General features: G+C 36.9%; 1 protein-coding gene and 1 long non-coding RNA gene across 2 annotated transcripts in view; one reads left to right on the forward strand and one right to left on the reverse strand.

The window, feature by feature from the left end:
* LOC107555189 (protocadherin Fat 3-like) overlaps positions 1 to 2127 on the forward strand; it is a 60667-nt gene extending 58540 nt beyond the window's left edge. The window contains exon 30 of the mRNA XM_016237910.1: positions 1446 to 2127. Within this exon, the coding sequence (XP_016093396.1) occupies positions 1446 to 2011 (566 nt within the window). The 3' untranslated portion in view covers positions 2012 to 2127. The remainder of the gene's footprint in view (positions 1 to 1445) is intronic.
* The window catches only part of LOC107555190 (uncharacterized), a 26507-nt gene extending 22215 nt beyond the window's left edge, over positions 1 to 4292 (reverse strand). Inside the window, exon 1 of the long non-coding RNA XR_001605143.1 lies at positions 3752 to 4292. This is a non-coding gene — a long non-coding RNA (uncharacterized lncRNA). The remainder of the gene's footprint in view (positions 1 to 3751) is intronic.
* Between the last annotated feature and the right edge of the window lie 11683 nt (positions 4293 to 15975).

Genomic DNA, 15975 nt, shown 5'->3' on the forward strand with positions numbered 1-15975 from the left:
TACTTGCAATACTTCTGAAGCAACTTAGAATACATTACACCTACTGAATACAATACAGTGAAATCCTGTAACTACAGAGTGATAAGGAAGAAAAAAAAATCAAACCTGCTTTAAAACCCAGCAACAGAGCTGTAGCTGTACAACTTTACAACAGCAACACTGCTTTAACAGCAAGACTTATTTAACATCAAAACAAAAATTTTAAAAATGCTGTCTAATCGCTCTCGTTGTTCTTTGATGTTACACACAGAACGGTCTGTGCAGTGCTGCTTCAAGTCCAACACCTATTGTGTTTTATTAGGAGACGCACAACAGTTCTTCTGTGGCTTTATAGGTAATATTTTCACTTAGACAATTTAGCAAAATCAGACAATATAGTGTCTAATATATACCACAATATTAACTTCTTATTATTAAATTGTTGTAAATAAATATCACATTTGCAACTGGTCAGTGTTCAAAAAATGCTGGGAAATCATTTCATGTAGCCCTACAAAAGTGATTACTGATAAACCGTCTGAAAAAAAGAAAGTCGCGTTTTAGAGAAGAAACAAATCACCCACTGACTTTCAAAGCTGCTACATAGTAACGACTTTCTACTTCGAGGACCTTGATAGAAATGTAGTGGAGTGAAAAGTACAATATTTGTCTTTCAAATGTAGTGACGTTAAAGTCATAAGTTTCCAGAAAAATTAATACTCAAGTAAAGTACAGATACTCAAAAGGTGTACTTAAGTACAATACTCAAGTAAATGTACTTAGTTACTGTCCGCCTCTGTAGAGATTTGATTAAAGCTCATATCCAAACTATATCTTGTGTATTTAAATATCAAGGTCCCATGATAGTTTTTCTCAAGTGAGCAGAAAATGCAAACTAAGTTTTATATCCAAAATGAGAGAAAATTAAAAGAATGAAAAATATAAAAATAAAAAAATATATACTGTATATTCAGAATTCATAATAATAATAATAATAATAATTATTATTATTATTGTTGTTGTTATTCATAATAATAATATTTTTCATTAATTTTTTTTTTATTATTTAAAGCTCATTTGAGATCAACTCAAGTAAGCTCAGTGTTCAATGTGTGATTTTTTTTGTCATTACTGTCACTTTTTTATTTAACTATTTGAACTATATACAGGTGCATCTCAATAAATTAGAATGTTGTGGAAAAGTTCATTTATTGTACTATAAATATATAATATAAAAAAAACAAGAAGTACAAGTCAAGCAGCAAAAACTCTTTTCAACATTGATGTTTCTTGAGCACCAAATCAGCATATTAGAATGATTTCTGAATGGCTGCTGAAAATGTTTACAAATATATAAATATATAAAATCATACATTAAGTACTTTACATGTGACATATATACATTTGAATATAATGAAAGTTGCATATGCTCAGACACTTTTTGATACTCAGCATGTATTTTCCAGCCTACCAATGGCAAACAAAGGAGTGGCTTGACACGTGTCTCCCAGGACTGGAATCACCGCCTCGAGACCAGACCCCTACACCACCACCTCCACCCCCACCCCTTCCTGCTCCCCCACCTCTCCTGACCCCTACATGGCTAGGTGGCACCCCGACCCGCTTGGGCGGCAGTGTCCGGTTGGATGGCAGCACCCTGTCGCTGCAGACTGGCTACCCATTACAACGATACCAGGGCCAGAGAGATTTCCACACATCTCTAACGCTGGACGACGACAACTCGCCTGTTTATGAAGAATACCGTAACCCAGATCACTATGACAACGACACTGTTCATCCGCTGGGTTTTAGCGAGGGCCGATCCAGACCCGACTATCATCACTCCAGCCAGTACCTGCTCTCTCACCCTCCCCTACTGGCCTGGGAGGAGCGTCCACGTGCCTGGGAGGTCACGCACCCTTTCGGCAGCCAGCATGAGATCGACAGACTGGGCAGAATTTCGCTTCGGGCTCAACGCTTGCGTAGTCAGAGCCCAAAGACATCTTTGTCCGGCATGAGAGAGTATTATTGACCATTAACAGGACAAAAAGTCCTTAATTATTCTGGATGCTTGTGATCATGCAACTGAGGACTCGGCCTGAACGGAATGGAATGGAAACGTACATGTATGTACACGTACATACTGTACACTAGTGATTATTCTTCATGTAATTCATTAAAGGAATAGGTCACCCAAAAATGAGAATTGTCATCATTTACTCACCCTCATGTTGTTCCAAACTTATACAACTTTAATGTTGTAGAACACAAAAGAAGATATTTTGAACTGTTTTTTCTCCATAAAATTAGTAAATGAGGTCCAAAACAATTGGATTGGAGGTCCAAAATTCAATGGATCCCATAGACTTTATTTTGAAGAATGACTTTTTAGACATTCTTCAAAATATTTTCTTTTGTGTTTTACTGAAGAAAGTCATACAGGTTTGGAATGATATGAAAGTGAGTAAAATGTCATTTTTGGGTGAACTATCCCTTTAACTAGATGTGCGAGAGGACATTGTTAAAGGCTTAGTTCACCCAAAAAAAACAAATTCTGTCATTAATTACTCACCCTCATGTAGTTTCAAACCCGTAAGACCTTCGTTCATCTTCGGAAAACAAATTAAGATATTTTTGATGGAATCTGAGAGCTGTCTGACCCTGCATAGACAGCAATACAACTGAAATGTTCCCAAGTCCAGAAACGTAGCAAGGAGATCTGTAAACCGTATTTTTCAACCGTTACGGTTCAACCGTAATTTTACAAAGCTACGAGAATAATTTTTGTATGCAAAAAAAACAAACTACTTTATTAATCCGCGTCACACTGTAGCGCCATTTTGGAGAATATCAGCTGGACGTAAACAGCGTATGCTGTTCTGTGTCAGCTGTGTCAAAGGAAACAGATCCGTGTGCCACAGCTGACACAGAACAGCAAACGAATTATAGAAGTCTTTTTTTTTTTTTTTTTTGCACACAAAAAATTATTCTCGTAACTTTGTAAAATTACGGTTGAACCCCTGATGTCACATGGATTATTTTACAGATCTCCTTGCTATGTTTCTGGACTTGGGAAAATTTCAGTTGCGCTGCTGTCTATGCAGGGTCAGACAGCTCTCAGATTCCATCAAAAATATCTTAATTTGTGTTCCGAAGATGAACGAAGGTCTTACGGGTTTGAAACGCCATGAGGGTGAGTAATTAATGACATAACTTTCATTTTTGGGTGAACTAACCCTTTAACATTATTACTTTCCCATGAACACATCTGAAAAACAGGGTGGTTGTGGGTTTGTGTAGGTATGCTACTGTTTATTGAGAAATCACATATTTTATTGATGGAATCCATATACAGCAGTGGTTCTCAACCAGGGGGCTGGGGCTAAGGGGCTTCAGCAAACTTGCAAGGGGGCCTCAAGAGGACTTGAAAAGATTTCAAATGAAGATATTGTTTTTCTTTTGACCCCATCAACATCTTTGTAATTAAACAAACAGGATTCCTACAGTCTTGGAAAACATGAATTTATGAGGGTTTAGTAAAAGTGTGATTTCTAGACCTGGAATACTAAATGGTTGGAAATTAGTAAATGCTTAAAATGCTATAAAATATTTATTTTATCAGGTAGAAATTGAGTAAAACAATTAAGAAAAACTGGAAATAAAGTCTTAGTTTTAGTAATAAGTCCAAGGGCCTTTGAAAATTGCTGTGGACAATGGGTGGCCTTGGAGTCAAGAAGGTTAAGAACTGCTGATATTTATGACTAAGGAGGACCAGATCTTCCAATTATGCCCTTGGACACAATGGACAGCCAGTGTTTTGCTATGACAACAGTCGGAAGGAGAATGGACTATATTCCATGGACTACATAGAAGCTGTGGAGAAAAACAAGTACATGTAATTGCATTTTTGTTGAAGCTTCAAGGTTTGTAAGGCTCTAATGTATGCATATGAGCTCTAAATGATTCCAGGAATGAAAGCACACAGGTGCGATTTACATAAATGAAGAGCTGTTTATGTAGAGCTGTTTGTAGACATGACAAGTACATATTAATCACTCATCGCACATCTGGCATTTTAGTGTTTTGCTATTTATGGTGCTGTTTTTGTGATTTTTTTTTAGTTTAGGAGTGAGCAACTTTGACACTTCAATAACATCTGTTAATTGTTTAGTATGTTAGAGACATACTGTATGTTGAAGGATAGAAAAAGGTTCTCATTAAGGTTGCTTTGAGGTTTTGGCTACAAATATAGCCAAATGTTTTTTTTCTTTATGCTTATTGTATCTCTGTTTTCCTTCATCCTCAGTAGCAATTGCCCAAATAATATATACAGTATAAAAATCATTAAAAAAAAAATATATATATATAAATCTAAACTTTTTCTTGGATTATGGCATAAATATTGTTTTGTTTGTCCTTGAAAATATTTGAGATATTTTAATACCTAATTTTAGTGATCATGCATTGACTTATGGAATTATTATTTAGTTTTTTTTATTGTTTTTATAGCGCCTTTGTAGAGTCCAGAGTCATTTTACAAAGCATGATATACAAATAGGAAAAAGCATGAGGAATGTTTTATTTTAGTTTTATATTTAGTTTGTTTGTGTAAACAAGCCAGAGAATATTTTATTAAAGCAATAAATCTGATTATTTTAATGGTTTTCAGGATGACCATGTAGGTCAGAAGTTCTGATGTTCTGTGTTGTGCTCATACATGTTAATATTGTCCATTTAATGTGTAGAAATCACCCTGTATGTATGAATAAAATGCTTTGTCCAGTGTAAAATAAAAAAAGAACTACAGCTACCATAATATATCATCTTTACATTGATTTAACAAGGATTACTGAGTATATCTCAATAGTCAAGATGTTTTGGCACAAATGCTCATCACATAATATTTTCATGGCTATGAGATTAAATCATATTTATGTCATTCCTCTAAGAGAGAGGCTTCTGTTCTCTGAAAAACTCTGCACTCCCAGTTCATTTATGCAAATTTATGTGATTTTACAATTGAATGAAAATTTCTACTCCAATTAAAATCCTCCTGATTGACACTTAATTGAACAGTTAGACTGAAGCTATCATGCATAATGAACTGAACAAATATTTGCACAAGCCAATCTTCCCTGAGCACGACAGAAAGCCACAAGAGTACAGTTGAAGATAACAGTGTTATACACAATGTTCCAGTTTTTTATGCAGTAGTTACTTCATTGTTTGTGCTCCATCTTTTGTGGAAGAAGTGCACAAAAGGCCACTCTTGCTGAACGCAAACAATTTAAGACACTGTAGAATTTCCAAATGCAGCAGTTGAGCGTTTAAAGAGACTGTACAGGAGACAACACAATCCGATTGCATGATCCAAAGCTTGTTTACGGGCAAAGTTTCAGGAATCCAGCTTATATGATCGAAACATAATAATGCTTTCATTTCTGGGCCTTTTTTCTTTGTGGTTCGGGGACTTCTCCAAGAAAACATTGGTTTCATCAGAGATGAGGTTTTGTAAACACCCTGCGTTTCTGTGCTTTTATGTTCTGGGTGTATCAGTGAGCATGCATTTTCTTTTCAAGTCTGAAAGTATGTGGTTCAAAAGCGCAGTGTAAATATTTAGTGTATATTGTCTTTCGTAAATTACTTTGGCCCTGAGTCAGTTAAATGCATAGAGATGGAGGTGGGGGGTTAGAAAAATGGGTTACATGGCCAGCTGAACATGCATTCACACTATGATACTTTCAACACACTATCACTGCTATTCAGAACTGATTTATATGGAAGCCCATTGCCACCACTGAATAAAAAAATTAAGTAACTGCAACTTTTTATCTCAGAATTCTCACTTTGTTTTTTAAGACACAATTCTGCAAGGTGTAAACTCAGAATTCTGACTTATTCTTGCAATTCCCAGTTTAAGCCACACATTTGAGTTTATAACTTGCAATTCTGACTTTTTTCCTCAGAATTCTGAGTTTACATCCCAGAATTCCAACTCTTTTGTTTCACCATAGAATAAAAAAAAAGTAATTGTGAATTTTTCCTCTCAATTCTGACTTTTTCCTTACAGCTGTGAGCGTATATCTCACAATCTGACTTTTCTTTTCAGAATTGCAATTCTAACTTTATATCTTGCAGTTCTTAAATTTTTTTTCTGAATTGTGCAAGAAAAGTAATAACTGTGAGATATAAACTTGGAATTGTGAGGGAAAAATCAGAATTGCAAGATAAGTTGCCTTTTTTTCTTGAGGTGGAAACAAGCTTCCATAATTGTAATGTTTTTTGGCCAATAACTGGCTATTTCATATGAATTTATATGCAACCTTATATACGCTCTTTTGGTGGTTAGGTTTAGGGGTTCTTAAATTTTTTTCTGAAATCATGCATGTCCGTTTTAATCACATTGTAAGAAATAAAATGAAATCGCTACCTAATAAAATAGTCAGGCTTTTTCATGAGATTGAGTTGGATAGCCTACTTTTGTTTAATCAAATAGAGTTTATTGCGCAAATTCACAATAACATCTCAAAATTGCTTTCTTAAAAATGTTAAGTGTTTCATTTCCACCTCTTCACAATAGGCTAACACTATTTTCCATTGTCTCTTGTGAGTGAAGCAAATTCACTGCTTTCCAAAATTATGCAAATCACATTCCAGTACTGAAGACTGATGGGTAATTAAGCCAAGGCACAGTAGAATGGATCCGCAAGGTCAAACTGCCACAATCTCACAGCTGAGTCGACTTCCACTGAATCAAACGTGCACCACAGAAAGCAAAGAGGATAATTTACGAGGAAATGAAACTAGTCTTAATCCCTCTGAATTCTGCTGTTTTCATCTTTAAGTATACCGAACCACTAGAGAATCCACACTCTTTCAGCACTATTTCCTTTGACTTTTAAAACAAGTGTAAGCAGGCTGGACTGACAGAAAGACGGCTTGTTATATAAGGGGTGGGGGAGAGATGCTGGATTATCGTTCCCCTGTTTCTGCTCGGAGACATGAGAGAGTTAGGGGTGATTATACCCACACAGTCTACTGAATAATACCCAGATTAGACACACTAACCATCTCCACGCAAAACATCTGCCTTTGCCTCCAGACACACACACACACACACTCATTTGCGCTCTGGCACGGTGGATGTTAAACCCACTGCTTTGGAACAGATGCTGCTGGAATATGTCACAAGCTTATAACACCACGCGCCAGAAACAGAGATGTAAAGACAACAGAGGCATGTTTGCAGAGCGCTCAGTTGTGCCAAATGCTCCATTTTTGTCTTTTGTTGATGCGTGTAGAGAAGAGTCTTCTTCATTTTAAATGGGGGAAATTGTTATGAGGGGATAATTGGGAAAAGTTTCTCCTACATTTCAGACGACAACAACAAAACTTGAGGAAACTTAAGACAAAGTCAATGTAAATATGTTTATATTGGTAGGATAATTACTTTATGATTGTTAGAGCAGGCTGAGCAGAAGCGAATGAATTCGGAGGCGAACTATTCAGTTATGTTTCTCATATCTCTGGCTGCATTAAATGTATTCCTCGTTCAAAATATGAATATTGGGTATATGGACGAAATTAAATATATAACATTTTATATTTAATATAACTAAAATAAAATAAATAAAATTACTTGAATATTGATTTTAACAAGATTAAAAAAAAAAAAAAAAATTCTCATCATTAAAAACAGTCAGCTTATTATATGTCATATACTGTAGTTAACTTACCAGATGTCTCAAGAGTAAACAACCATAAACTGATATGTCATGTTGTGTTAGTGTTTAAGATAATTATTATTTTTAAGCTACATTATAAGCACTCAGGCTGAGAGATGGCATTCTCTTTGCTGATAACTAAGTGTTACATAATATCTGTTTGTTTCAAATTATCATCAGATATAATGAATAATTCCACGGGCAAAGAATAAGCACACCTTGTCAAAATAAATAATTTACTGGATTAAGGCACACTTGAGGCTAGTTTGGTTTTTATTGTTCTTTTATTCTTTGTTTCACACTGTCTGTTGAATCTGATGATAGACTTTTAGCTTGGAGCCATGTTCCAGCTTGTAAATAACTTCAGCTATCCAAACAAATTCAATTTAAATCAACAACAGAATGCTCTAAATGAGACTCCATGGTGTCCCTAAATCACCAAAGTAAGATACATGGCAATTATCTTCCAGGCATAATCATATTTGCATTAGCCCAAATGCTTATTTTATTTTTGACTAGCATACGCACAGCCTGCAGTCAGTGTTATTGGCAAATTGGCAAGATGTGTCCAGTAAAGCATAGTCCTGTTCTATGACAGGATGTACTGTATGCATTCACTTGTTTGTTCACATCAAAAAACGATCTTTTCTGAACAGCAGTTTTGACAAAAAACCTGGAGATTGAGGAGCAAAACTGAATAGCAGCCCATTACCTTTCACGAAGCAGTTGTCCTGACTTGCTCTTCACAGCTGGGTTTGGGTTCCGGATTGATATAGGAAAAAATAACTGCATTGCAATGATTCAGAGTCTGTGACACCAATTTTCCATTTCCCCCCCTGAATCTGCCTGTTTAGTCAGCCTATCTATAAATAAGTGGCAGGTTATTAGTGTCGCTCATGGATTTCCTACAAGCTCCTGTTTACCTCAAAGGCAGGACAGCTCTAAACTCATGGAACGTGAGGGTCAAGATCTGAATTCACTTCTAACACTTTAGCTCCATTCCAAAATATAGTGAACTACCTTGCTTTCTACTGCCTACAGGCAGCATACTAGCTGAAATGGAACTTCATATAAGACTCATTTTGAACACACTACACTCTTAAAAATAAAGGTGCTTCAAAAGGTTCTTCACAGCGATGCCATAGAAGAACCATTTTTGGTTCCACAAAGAACCGTTCAGTCAAAGGTTCTTTAAAGAACCATCTCTTTCTTACCTTTTTGTAATCTGAAGAACCTTTTTTCACCACAAAGAACCTTTTGTGAAACAGAAAGGTTCTTCAGATGTTAAAGGTTCTTTATGTAACTATTTAGACAAAAAGGTTCTTCTATGGCATCGTGAAGCACATTTATTTTTAAGAGTGTGTATAAGAAATTCACATGAAGTGCTCAGAAGTTTGATTTCAATAGAGTTTGACGACTAGTATAGTGACACAAATCTCTCACTTTGTTCACCACGCTTCTCACAGTGAATTATGGGATTGCTTACTCAGTGATAATTCATTTGCCTTACAGTTTGGCAAAAATATCTTAAAAGGCATGCAGCATAGAGCCTCATTTATGCGCAGAAGACATTTTTGAATTTAAATACGTAAGACACAGTGCAGTCGAATGGAACAAACACTCTGTGATATCTAGAGATGCATTTTTTAAATGTTAAAGTACCATGTTTTTAGAACATAAGAACAACGGTCAAACACGTCCGACTAGCAAGTTTACATAGAGAAGCAGCGTAGCGAAATGCAAAAAAATGCAAGATGCAGGGTAATGGAATAAAAAAATCCCAAAGTCTAGAGACATGTTTTTAAAAGTTGAACTTTTAACTAAATCACAGCATTTTTATAACACGAGATGTGCAAAAATTATGATTGCCATCAAACACGTTTGCATAAAAAAGCTGCATAGTAGAATGCAAAACCACGAAATGCAGGTAAGTGGAATTAAAAAAAGCAAGGTCTAAAGAATTTTTTATTTATTTTTTAAGCTGAGCTTATTTTAATTTGAGCACTGTGTTTTTAGAATGCTGTCATGTGCAAGATGGTACTAAAGTCACAAGACCCCAGCAAAATGGTCAAACGTGTACATCTGATGCATGTTTACATATAAAAACAATAGAAAAGCACAAAAACAATTGAAACATTGAAATTGAAAAGCAGTGTAGTGTGTGAACAGCTCATCTATGCACTTAAAACAGCCTTTGCATGGGGAGATATAAAATTCTCTTTGGAAAAAAATTCTGTCTTTCGTTTTTTGATTAGTGTAAATGGGATCAGAGAACATGTTTTCTGCTCTTGTGTTTAAGTCCTCTACAGATAGTAGTCTTCTCATTAATCCGATCTCCTGCAGTGATGGAGATCAATGTGCCAGTCTAATCATCCCTATTATCCAATGCATTTCCTCAGTCTCTAGGGGTTGTGCTTATAAACAATTGATGATTATACTGAAAAAAAATATAGGTAGTGTAGCCAGCCCTTTGTGTTTATGTGCTAAAATGCTTAATTAATACATTACAATGTGAAAAAGACTCCAACAGATGCTTGTGCTGACTGTTGCAAAACACAGCAGAAACAGTTACTTCATATGTTATGCCTGTGAATTTCATATGTAAGAGCTGCTTTGTTTTCTCTATTTTAACAGCTTTTGAAGACCAAATTATAGAGCACAGTTCAGACACGTCTCCTCTACTCTTCCAGTTTCCCATGTTTTCTTTGAATATACCACTTGCCAAGCTGTCTCAAATCAAGTCTTTATGCTACTTTGTAGTGGGAATGAAGAAAATACCCTGAGGATATTCTCAACAGACCCGAGTGTCCATGGGTGAGAAGGCTTAGATCAATGCGGAGTAATTACACATGCTTTCGTCCAGTATTACTGAACTCAGTGGGAGTAGAGAGGGACGGGGGAAATAACATTATTTTGCCATATCAGACTCTCATGCCTGTCAGTGATATATACTGCTTAAATAACAGCTAATAATTAAACAAGTATGATTCGACCCAAAGATGTCCCAGCTGCTCGGCTGGTGCAGGACCTCTGGAATTGGAGCACTTGTCATGTGACTGGTCGCTGTTAAAGACAGGAGACAGGGAAAAGCCCATTTCACACTTTCCAGAGGCTAAACGAAAACATTTGTCACTGGTACATCATCTATAATAAAGTACTTGCAATCTATTTAGCCAGAAAACATGGTTAATTTTTTAATAGCTGTCAATGTAGGAACATGCAATTTATCTTCACAACTGTGTAGTCTCCATTATCTCCCAGCAGGTTAATTTGATGCTGTGTTTCTTGTATCGCCAGAAATCATCAATTCTGTGGACATCCCCAAAGTTCCTTTCAAGGAAAGTCACTTCACTTGGTGGCCATACAATTTTAAATGTATGATTTTAAGAAAAAATTAAGGTCCACCTCTAAACCCACAGATGAACCTAACCGTTTGTGGGGTGTACGCAGATCAAATTCACCAGCAATTTGCTAAAACAAAGTCACAAATTGCCATGAGATTGTGTTGACATATCTTAAATTGCAATTTCAATTTCAGTGTTTGATTCCAGTGAATAATATTATTTGAAAAAAAGCTATTTCACTTCACATTGTGTTTATTGTTCAATGGAATAGAGGGAAATCTTATTCCGTGATGACAGATGCAGTGTTTTGTTGGGATCCTGCAGTGTTCGACGTTGGTTGCTGAGGCAGCTCTTGAGAACCAATAGAGCGCTGCAGTGATGATGTATTTTTTGAAGGCCAATCTAAAAAAAAAAGCACAATTATAAACATTGCCAATCTTTAAAAACAGACTATAGATCAGTTTACCTGTTCGGCATGATAGCAGTTGAAGTCCCAGACAACCTTTGTAGTCCCCTAGTTAGCAACCACCTATTTCAAGATAAGATTTAACCACATAATATTTTATGTTGTAGAATAAAAAGTGAAAATATCTTGAGCTGTTTTAACCACAGACCTTACATCAAGCATTTATCGAAAAACCCATTGACTTCAGGACAATGGAACCAGAAGTGCTAAAATGCAAACTCATTTACGGGTTTTTGACTGCAAAAATAAGTCAACCCTGTAGCACTCTTCAGGCCAGGACACACCAAGCTGATGGTCAGCCTTTGGCGAGTGGTCTAGTTTTTTTGGTGTGTACATGTCGGCTCTCCCATTGGCTCACGTCGGTGGCAGTTTGCCTGATTCGGCATACTGAATCATCGTCAGGGTCGTCGGCGAGAGTGAGATCTCTGATTGGATACTCAGTTTAGCAAACGAGTCAGTGCCCGAGAATTAAAGTGAAAGTGATGAAAACGAGCAAGGCGGCACAGACTGAAGTTATGGAATGTTACGTGATCTTACCAAAGCATTCCAATATGCAAATTTTGTCATAACAACATGAGCCGAATAAAGTCAACATATTCAAAATGGTAAGCTAGCACAGCTTTTTTTACGTTTCGTATATCTGCGTATATCATTGTTTCGGTTTCTCCTTTTGAATGACAGATATACATTGGGCATACCATTATGACCACTGACAGGTGAAGTGAATAACACTTATTATCTCTTCATCATAGCACCTGTTAGTGGGTGGGATATATTAGGCAGCAAGTGAACATTTTGTCCTCAAAGTTGATGTGTTAAAAGCAGGAAAAATGGGCAAGTGTAAGGATTTGAGCGAGTTTGACAAGAGCCAAATTGTGATGGCTAGATGACTGGGTAAGAGCATCTCCAAAACTGCAGCTCTTGTGGGGTGTTTGTGGTCAGCAGTGGCCAGTATCTATCAAAAGTGGTCCAAGGAAGGAACAGTGGTGAACCGGTGACAGGGTCTATGGGAAGAAGGCAAGGCGGCGGAGGCAGTGTAGTGGTTTGGGCAATGTTCTGCTGGGAAACCTGGGTTCCTGCCATCCATGTGGGTGTTACTTTGACACGTACCACCTACCTAAGCATTGTTGCAGACCATGTACACCCTTTCATGTAAACAGTATTCCTTGATGACTGTGGGCTCTTTCAGCAGTATAATGCACCCTGACACGAAGCAAAAATGGTTCAGGAATGGTTTGAGGATACATTCAGACCATTCACAACAACAAGTTTGAGGTGTTGACTTGGCCTCCAAATTCCCCAGATCTCAATCCAATAGAGCATCTGTGGGATATGCTGAACAAACAAGTCCGATCCATGGAGGCCCCAACTCACAACTTACAAGACTTAAAAGATCTGCTGCTAACATCTTGGTGCCAGACACCATAGCACACCTTCAGGGGTCTAGTGGAGTCCATGCCTCGACGGGTCAGGGCTGTTTTTGCAGCAAAATGGGGACCAACACAATATGAGGAAGGTGGTCATAATGTTATGGTTGATCGGTATATATTGATAGCTGCTGATATAGCCTCTCACACAAGCGCAGAACGCACGTGTTAGTTTGCAGTTGGCTGTAGTTTGAGTGGTGTGTTTAAGCGCAGCTTTTTGGTCCAGACGCCACCGATGCGAGGCAACTACACCGTCGGCTTTAGTCGCTGCTAGTTCTTTGAAGTCGGTTTGGTGTGTCCTGGCCTTTCGGCAGGTGGGAATCATGCAGCCTTCGTGGGAGAGGTCAGACTCAAGTGGCGGAAAGATTAATAATGGAAATATTGTGATTTTCATGATTCAAGCTTTTATGCGTTCAAAAGTAAAGGAGTACTAAAGTAAAAGGAGAACAACAAAGGCCTCTGGTTTTTGGATATAAAAATCATATTAAATTGCTATCATTCATTACCCAACTGAACTATTCGCACAGAGCAATCAGTTGTGAGTGTGAGATTTGTTACAACATGAATTGATTTGTATTATTTTTGTGTTCTTACTGAACATTTTATTATACACCTGTTTCTTAAGTATTATAAATCAATAAGCTATTTACTGACCATTTCCTTGTATCGTGCATGCTGCGTATTACTGATATTAACTATATGGCTCCGCGTTATCGTCCGGGCAGAACTATTGTTCCAGCCACCAAAGACAGATTCACAAATAACCTGCCTGATTTATCTCAACTGCTCTCTGTACCCATAAATACATATGAACTAGACGAAATTACTAGCAACATGGGCACTATCTTCTCTAATACATTAGAAGCTGTTGCCCCCATCAAATTGAAAAAGGTTAGAGAAAAATGTACTGCGCCATGGTACAACACTATTACCCATTCTCTCAAGAAAGAAACTCGTAGTCTTGAGCGCAAATTAAGAAAAACTAACTTGGAAGTTTTTAGAATTGCATGGAAAAACAGTATGTCCAGCTATAGACAGGCTCTAAAAGCTGCCAGGGCCGAGCATATCCACAAACTCATAGAAAATAACCAAAACAATCCAAGGTTTTTATTTAGCATAGTGGCTAGATTAACAAATAACCAGACACCACCCAATATAAATATTCCCTCACAGTTTAATAGTAATGACTTTATGAATTTCTTTACTAATAAAATAGATAACATCAGAAATACAATAACAAATGTAGATTCTACAGCGTCTAATACTTCAGCATCATTCATCGCACCCAAAGATAAAAAGCAGTGCTTTCCAACTATAGGACAGGAAGAGCTAAATAAACTTATCACTGCATCTAAACCAACAGCATGGCTGTTAGATCCTGTACCAACTAAATTACTGAAAGAGTTTTTACCTGTAGCAGAAGAACCGCTTCTCAATATTATTAGCTCATCATTGTCTTTAGGTCACGTCCCAAAACCAGTCACGCTGGTGGTTATTAAGCCTCTTATTAAGAAACCACAACTAGATCCTAGTGAACTGGCAAATTACAGACCCATTTCAAATCTTCCTTTTATGTCTAAAATTTTAGAAAAAGTTGTGTCTGCTCAATTGTGCTCCTTCCCGCAAAAAAAATGATCTCTATGAAGAATTTCAGTCAGGTTTCAGGCCCCACCATAGCACAGAAACTGTACTTGTTAAAATTACAAATGACTTGCTTCTTGGGTCAGACCAAGGCTGCATCTCATTGCTAGTTTTACTTGATCTTAGTGCTGCGTTCGACACTATAGATCATGACATACTCATAGATCGATTACAAAACTATATGGGTATTCAAGGGTAGGCTTTAAGATGGTTTATCCTACCTGTCCGATCACTACCACTTTGATCATTTAAATGGGGAGTCATCTCAATTATCACCAGTAAAATATGGAGTGCCACAAGGATCTGTCCTAGGTCCTCTGCTATTTTCAATATACATGTTACCCCTTGATAATATTATTAGAAAATACGGGATTAGTTTCCACTGTTATGCTGATGATACTCAACTATATATCTCAACAAGACCAGATAAAACTTCTAAATTATCTAAGCTAACAGAGTGTGTTAAAAATGTAAAAGATTTGATGACCAATAATTTTCTCCTATTAAATTAGGATAAGACAGAGATATTACTTATTGGACCAAAAAACATTACACAGAATCTCTTGGATTACAATTTGCAACTAGACGGATGTACTGTTACGTACTCTACAATCCAAAATCTGGGTGTTATATTAGACAGCAACTTGTCTTTTGAAAATCATATTTCCCATGTTACAAAAACAGCATTCTTCCATCTTAGAAACATTGCCAAGTTACAAAACATGTTACCTGTTTCTGATGCAGAAAAGCTAGTTCATGCATTCATGACCTCTAGACTGGACTATTGTAATGCACTGCTAGGGGGCTGTTCTGCATCTTCAATAAACAAGCTACAGGTAGTCCAAAATGCAGCAGCTAGAGTCCTTACCAGGTCAAGAAAATATGATCATATTACCCCAATTTTACAGTCTCTGCACTGGCTACCTATTAAGTTCCGTATCAGTTACAAAATATTATTACTTGCCTATAAGGCCCTTAATGGGTTAGCTCCTGTGTACCTAACTAGTCTTCTATCACGCTACAATCTATCCAAACTCTGGACTTTTGGTAGTACCTAGGATAGCAAAGTACACTAAAGGAGGTAGAGCTTTTTGCATTTGGCTCCCAAACTCTGGAATAGCCTTCCTGATAACGTTCGGGGTTCAGACACACTCTCTCTCTGTTTAAATCTAGATTAAAGACACATCACTTTGGCCAAGCATTCAAATAATGCATCTCATAAACTTTTACTGCAGTCATAATCTTTTACTGCAGTTATATCAAATCAAATGCACATTATTATTCTTTAGTTTGGCTTAAACAAATCATTTTTGCTTGGTTGGAACAGAAGCTACGCTAATTATGTCTCTATTTATTTCTCTATTTTTAACTAGGATGTACACAAGCTTCAGTCT

Source organism: Sinocyclocheilus grahami, unplaced genomic scaffold (assembly GCF_001515645.1).
Source record: "Sinocyclocheilus grahami isolate Dianchi unplaced genomic scaffold, SAMN03320097.WGS_v1.1 scaffold526.1, whole genome shotgun sequence".
In the NCBI taxonomy this organism is placed as follows: Eukaryota; Metazoa; Chordata; class Actinopteri; order Cypriniformes; family Cyprinidae; genus Sinocyclocheilus; species Sinocyclocheilus grahami.